The following is a 7756-nucleotide window of genomic DNA, read 5'->3' on the forward strand; positions in this document are numbered from 1 at the left end:
GCAAATATTTGAACACTGTAATGAACTATATAAATAATGAATTTGTGCATATGGTCCACGTACAGGCTTAATGATAGTGGTTTGAATAGTAATGCTGCTATTGCAGCTCTTTAATATAAGATCAACAAGTAATTTTTTACCTTTAAATTAGAACTTTAATTAATTTAGTTTTACCTTTAAATTAGAATTTTACTGATCATCCTGATCAGTAACTAATGCAAACTAGTGGCATTTAGTAAATTCCTAGTTATGTCTCCTAAAATTACTATCGTTGAAAAGTTTCCATAGGAGCTTTAGGCAGCCTCAAAGTTTCTGCAATTCAGAGTTTATCTCTCCCATACCATTTCCTGAGAATAAAACGTAGCATAAGTAAGCATTTTAAATCAATGACTATGCTGAAACTTTGAACACAAATTAACTGGCAATCAAAATGTACTAAATGCTAAGGGGCGCCTGGGTGACTCAGTCTGTTAAGTGCCTGCCTTAGGCTCAGGTCATGACCCCAGAGTCCCTGGAAAGAGCCCCATATCAGGCTCCTTGCTCAGCAGGGAGTCTGCTTCTCCCTTTCCCACTGCCCCTCCCTGCAGCTCGTGCTCTCTTCCACTCACTCATTCACTCACTCTCTAATAAATACATCTTTTAAAAAAATGTACTAAATGCCTTGATATTCCTTATATACTTTTCAGAGAAAACTCAATATCCTGCCTTGAATCCACCCATGGGAACATAAAGAACTGGAAATACAAAGATAAAGTACAGAGAATTCATGCCATGGCCTCAGATCAGTGACAGTGTCAAAAATACTTAGTACAAAATGATCTGCGAAACACAACATTTAGCAGTCCTTTTGATTTCAAGGTTAGAAAATGACATCTGCCTCCTGCTTTGCAAAGCAGCAGGGATCCTAAAACAATTGGTTTGTCACTGTTGAGATAAGCAAACCAAGCTCAAAGTCCAGAAATTGCAAAAGGGAGGTAAATTTCAGCAAGGGGTGCTGGCTGGGGACAGCGGCTTGTACCAAGAGAAAACATAGTAGGCTGCCTTTTTCTCCCTGTTGTTATACTGGAAAATGCTCATCCTTGCCCTCTGATTGGGAACTTCAGCTGCTGAGGGCAAATGGGTAAGGTGTTGTAATTCCTTCATTGGTATTCCGTGTCCCCCAGGTTCTTGAATCTGTCCAGTAGCGAAGAGCCTAGAGCAGGGCAAATATTGCCCCTGCCCCACGGTTACTGCCCGCTAGATCCACTGGCGGCTTCCGTCAGCCCGGAGATTGGTAGGACTTACTGGAAACTTTCTAGCAGGCTGCAGCCCCAGCAAAGAAAATCCTACCGGGAGGGCTCCGGGTTCCGTCGGCGCTGCTGCTGGGGAGAGAAGAGAGCACGCTATTGATTACTCACAGTTTGCCTCGGAGACGGGGAGCACTAGGACGAGGCACGCCAGCAGCGCCCCGCAGCACCCACGCAGGACCCTCATTGCGAAGCGGGCGGAGGCGCGGGCGGGGACCCGGACGGTGGCGCGGCGCAGCGGGGACCTGCGAGCCCGGGCGCCACTCACGGAGGACTGCGGCGCGGCGGCGCCTGCGAGCGAGCGCTCCGGCGGAACAGCGGGAGCCGGGGGCGGGGGGACCGCCCGCTCCCAGCCCCCAGCCCGAGAGGGGAAGTGATAACGAGGACATTTCCAGGAAGCTTTACGAAGCTGGGGGCAGGGCTCAGGGAGAGTGGTGGAGGCCTAGTAAACACTGTCGAGACATCCTTCCTCGCCCGGTGTTTGGTTCCCTGTCTCTGCACGGTGAACTTTCCCAAGGAGAAGGGGAAGGAGCCGTAGTAGACACCGCCAGGGAGCTGGCGGCGGGGAGAGGCTGAGTGGCCCGGGGCACTTTGAGGACTCAGAGGAGGGAGTGTCCAGGCTTAGAAGGAAAAGTCCTGCAGAAACAGAAGGACGTTGGGATGAAGACATTAATCAAACTGAGAAGCGAACAACTCCAGGAAGGCACCAGAGACCAGAGATAATGGAAGCAAATGGGATACTTTGGATCATCCAGTTTTCTTTTGTTCTTGCGTTTATGGTGTTAAAAAAAAATGTTTTGAGAAAAAAAAAAAAAAAGAATGTATCAAATACCATCACCTTCAAGCAGCTTGTTTTAATTTTTGGAATATAACCCCCGCATTTTGTGCTTAGACATACACATTTGAAATCTTACGTAATGTTTAAGGCTGCATCTGGAGCTAAAACGCCTGATTCAAATCTCATTAATTTTATCACTTACTAGTTCTGTAACTTTAAGCAAATTGCTTAACCTCTCTAAGCTTCAGTTGTATCAACTCTAAAATGAAGGATAATAGTGGGTTTTCATAATGTTAATGTAAGGATTTAAGAGATAACATGTAAAGCAGATACTATGTATGAAATAGTATTACTGAAGATAAATTTACTATTATCACTTCTAGAATTCCTGCCCAAGTGAACCTGTCGATTGATTTCCTAGGTGTGTGTATGAAATTCAAGAGACTGATCATCCTTCAAGGGTCTCTTCTAGCTCTAGCTTTCTGTGGTTCTGTGACCCAGCGAGATGAAAGTTGATGTTAGAGTCACTTTTTCTGATAAGAACACTTGTGAGGGAATTATTGACTATATTATTCTTCTCTTTTTGAAATTCTTTTCCTTCTTGCTGTGTCTGACTCTACCATATCAGTCTATTCACCAGTTTATTCCCAGCCCCAAGTGATTTAAATCTGAATATAATTCTAATCTCTGTAGAATTGTTTGGTATGCTAACAATCATAGCATTAAACAAAATGAACTTTAAGTACTTTATTCAACTATTAAAATTTAAATGCATTTAAGCTAGGAATCTTTCAAGTTAAGGTTCGGTTTGGGACTCTCATCCTGTGAGGAGGAGTTAAGAGCAGAATATCAATTTTGAAATCTCAAAATTTCACAAGGAGAGAATAGTTCCAAAATCATGAATCAACAGCGTTCATAGCCATCTCCAATATCCCCAATATAAAAAAGAATATAAAAAGTTTGAAGAAGGAAACATGTTACCCAAAAGAAAAAGCTTTCTCTCCTAAAAACTTTGGGAGATTAAAATGATTATCTTTTTAGTATCATAAATGTGCATCACAGTGTCAGCAATTTGTCAGTGATGAAAAATTATGTATCCTACCACTACTGTAATGTCAAACTTTGAAAAATCATATTCTGAGATGTTTAAAGATTTTATTTATTTATTTGAGAGAGAGAGACAGTGAGAGAGAGCATGAGCGAGGAGAAGGTCAGAGAGCGAAGCAGACTCCCCATGGAGCTGGAGCCTGATGTGGGACTCGATCCCGATCCCGGGACTCCAGGATCACGCCCTGAGCCGAAGGCAGTCGTCCAACCAACTGAGCTACCCAGGCGTCCCTGAGATGTTTAATAATAAAATTTAATAATACAGCTTTGGATAAAAATTTTCAGGTTTTTAATTTCTCTCAGAAGTTTACTCTGTAAAGGTGGTATCTGGCTTTAGGTCAATAAATTAATACTTAGTCAATTTCACTTGCCCAAAATTTATTTTCAGTACATTTCTAAATATGTTTGTAAGTTTGTTTTAGAAGGAGTAATTTCCGTTGTTTTTACTTTGAGAATGTTACTTTGTTAAATGTTTGCAAAATGGATCAGAGCAAGGAAAGATTAGAAACCAAGTAACATTTGTAGAAGAGACAGCAAGTGTTGATGAATAAGCAGAGAACAGTGGGAATGTATATTGGTACAACCATTATGGAAAATACTATGGAAGTTCCTCAAGAAATGAAAAAATGGAGCTACCATATGATCCAAGATTCCCAGTTCTGGGTACATATCCGAAGGAATCACTATCTTGAAGAGATATCTGCATTCTCATGTTCATTACGTCATTATTCATAATAACCAAGATAAGAAAACCACAAGCTGAGTCTAATCAATGGATGAATGAATAAAGAAAATGTGCGATATAGAGATAGATAGATATAGGTGTGTCACATTTATGTATGGCATTTGGGCATTATGCTAAGTGAAATAAGCCAGATAAGGATAAATAAATACTGCACGGGATTGCTCATATGTAGAATCTTAAAAAAAAAAGGCAGGGAGAGAGGTGCGTGGGTGGCTCAGTCTGTTAAGTGTCTGCCTTCAGTTCAGGTCATGATCTCAGGGTCCTGGGATTGATCTCCAAGTCAGGCTCTCTGCTCAACAGGGAGCCTGCTTCTCCCTCTCCCTCTGTCCCTTCCCCCAGCTCGTGCTTGTGCTCTCTTTCTCTCAAATAAGTAAAATCTCTCTCTTTTTTTGTTAAGGCAAATTCATAGAAACAAAGAATAGATTGGTCATTGCCAGGAGCTGGGGAGTAAGGAAATGGTGAGAAATTAATAAAGGTATATAAACTACTTTATATACCCTTTCACAGCATGGTGACTATAGTTAATTATGCTATGTCATATACTGGAATTTGGTGAGAGGAGATCTTAAGTGTGTTCTCAAAAGAGAAAAGAAAGGTAACAGTGTGAGGTGTTGGATGGATTAACTGACTTGATTGTGTGAATCATGTTTACCATGTATACATATATTAAGTCATCTTATTGTCCATTTAAAATATAATGTCAATTATCTCTCAATAAAGCTGGAAAAGGAAATCAAATAACATTTAGGAAGATAATAATCCTGGGGTATTAAATAAGACTCTTAGCTAGAATGACAGCAAGGTTGTTTTTATCATTCAGAATAATTTAGATTACACTATGGTGAAATAGTCATGGAATTACAATGGTTTAAGGTGAGTGTTTATTGTTTACTCCTGGGAAGTTCACTGCAGGACTTTCTGGGCAGACATCTTCATTGTGTTGGCTCAGCATTCCATACTGTTTTGATTTTGTAGTATTTTAAAGTTAACATAGTCTTCCACAATTTCCATTTCACTCATTTCACTGGACAAAGGAAAGTCTCATGACTTCTAGAGGGTGGGAAGAACTACCTCGTATGTATGGAAAAGGGAAAGAAAACTGAAAATAGTGTGCAGTGTTTATGTCTATCAAACTACTTAATGTACCGAAAAACTACTAGTCAACTTAGCTTACTAACTGACCCGACTGTAGTTTGACACCAGAAATGGTTGTTAAGGTATCATTCTCAGATACGAAGTAGAGACGGGGTTGGATATATTTTCGGGGAACAAAAGGGGTGTAGAGTATAGTTCCAGAAATGTGAAGGAACATCTACATAGTAAGTATCATTAGGCATAGCAGTAGTAATTGGATTCTCCAAGAGAACATGTTTTTAAAAAGGAATACAGTGGGATAAAGTCAGATCTTGGAAAGTACATATGGGAAACTGAAGGTGGAATGACTAGTGAGATCCAGAATAGTCCATAATTGTGAAAAGCCGGGGGAGGAAAGAGTTAACTGTATTAGATGTATTAACTGATGAAAAAGAAACTGAGAACTGATTTAACAATTAGGAGATGTAAGTTAGTTAAAAAATGTGTTTTGAGTAGATTGATGGGGCAGAACCTTGCTCACAGTAAATTGATAAAAAGAGTGAACAGAAAAAAAAATAGTGCTTTAGGATTTTAGTGGTAAGCCACTAGTTTAAAAAGTCAGGTTATGAAAGTAAAGAGTCAGCAGAACAGTACTAATCTGGCTCATATCTAAGGAGGAATTGTGGATCTTTTCTGCCTTGCCTTCTCACCCACTATCCACCCTGGAAACTGCAGTCAAAGATCTAGGGGAAAAATGGGGAACAATATAGTTCAGATGTTGGATTGAGAAGAAATAATCAGACGAACAGGATTTCAGAAAAGTTGAAACATGATGTTTGTTAAAGTTGCAGGAAAGTGGTTAACCTTGGAAAAGAAAAGATAGATGTCTTCAGATATTAGAAAATGAGAAGAAACAGGTAACAGTGAGAAAAGAAGATTTGTGAAGGTATGATCTAACTTTCTTCCTTAGCACTGTAGAATAGAAGTATTACTGTGTCTGGACAGGACAGTCTGGGTAGATTAAGCATCTGACACTGATGAAGGGAGGATCGGTTAGGAAAACCAGTAGAGGTCATGCACCCTTGAGCAACTGGAAAGAAATTTGAAGTTATCAGATCAGGACAATGAAAACAGTGGACAAGAAAACATTGTCAGGACAATGAAAACAGTGAACTAGCAATTTGGAAAAAGAGGTAGGAGGGAAGGTGCCATGAATGTTTATTAGACCGGTGACACCAAATTTAAAATATGCTATCTATTATTTGTTAGAAACTGTACTTAAGCTTTATTTCTTTCACTTCATCATCTTAGCAACCCTGCAAAGTAGGTATTTTTATTCCCATTTTGCAGATGGGATACTTGGGTTCAGAGATGGTGAGCTGTAAGAGATGTATATGAGTCGAATCAGGGTTACATGAATGAATAAAGAACAGAATAATTTTAAAACTAAATCTGTTGTGGGGCAGTGGGTTACTCAGTCAGTTAAGCATCTGACTCTTGATTTCAGCTCAGGTCATGATCTCAAAATCCCGGGAAGAGCACTACATAGGGCTCCATGCTCAGCTTGGAGTCTCCTTGAGATTCTTATTCCCTCTGCTCTGCCTCCCACTCATGCACATGCATGCTCTCTTTCATTTCTAGAAATAAATAAATAAATATTAAAAAACAACAATAAGAAACTAAACCAAATGTGTTGTAGCAAACCATTATTTTCCCCTGGATACCCTGAGCATCCCAGGGCCCTCTCTCCTTTTACCAAAATTTGAAAAAAATATATTTAAGTAGAAATGGAATGGGCACACAGGTCCCTACGTATCATGTGTGCATTTTCCCCTACAGGAATGCACTTGCCATTTCTCCCCACCCCCCCAAATATATATATATATATAGATAGATAGATAGGTATAGATATTACATATATATAGATATTACATATCCTTGTAAATGAACTAAAACACATTAAAAAACAGCCAGAAGATCACCATCTCCATCTTGCAGAAACCAAATAGCTAGCAATCTAACATTATCTAAAAATCCTAGGAAGAACATATATTAAAATGTTAATACTTGTTATTTTGGGGTGGCGAATGTGAAATTTTATTTTGTTCATCTTATTCATTTTTTAGTGTTTTTCACATTTTCTACAATGAACCTATTATTTCCTTTAGCACCTGGTACTTGATATTCACTCATTTTGCATTCATTTTGTATATCTCCCCACAATAAATACCATACAATTCAATTTTACATTTTATATAACAAATAGCAATAAACATAAAGATTAAAAATCACAGTCATCTGCATTATTAGTTAGCAAATGAGTTTTCCCTTGTTCTTCATTTGTAATAACTGCCCCAGTGTATTGTTTCTGTAGTTGTGCAGCCAGAGTCCGCCAGAGTCCCAGAGGGTCCCCAACCCTGCTTCATAAAACAAAACAAAACACGCACAAGACCTGAGATCTGTGGATCTCAGTTGTGTTTAGGGACAGACGAGGAACAGCACCCTCGACGACTGGCAACACATTTTCTGCGGGTGTGCAGAGAGGCCTTGCCCAAGATCTGTCTGGGATTTTTCAACTCCTCTCTGGACGCTCCGGTTGCCTAGTGACGACAACCCCCCTCCCCGCCCCGCCTCCACAGGGGAAGGGAGCCCGGCTCCTTCAGCCACTCAGCTGCCCCCATCGCGGGCGGTCGCACGATGATTGGAGAAGTATGTGGGCGGTACTTGGGGGCGGGCCTTCCGCGCCTGGGAGGAACGTCAGCACGT

General features: G+C 40.3%; 1 protein-coding gene across 1 annotated transcript in view; it reads right to left on the reverse strand.

The window, feature by feature from the left end:
* PROS1 (protein S) overlaps positions 1-1578 on the reverse strand; it is a 65631-nt gene extending 64053 nt beyond the window's left edge. The window contains exon 1 of the mRNA XM_044251174.1: positions 1398-1578. Within this exon, the coding sequence (XP_044107109.1) occupies positions 1398-1473 (76 nt within the window). The 5' untranslated portion in view covers positions 1474-1578. The remainder of the gene's footprint in view (positions 1-1397) is intronic.
* Positions 1579-7756: the final 6178 nt, after the last annotated feature.

The sequence above is a fragment of the Neovison vison genome, chromosome 6 (assembly GCF_020171115.1).
Source record: "Neovison vison isolate M4711 chromosome 6, ASM_NN_V1, whole genome shotgun sequence".
Lineage (NCBI taxonomy): Eukaryota > Metazoa > Chordata > Mammalia > Carnivora > Mustelidae > Neogale > Neogale vison.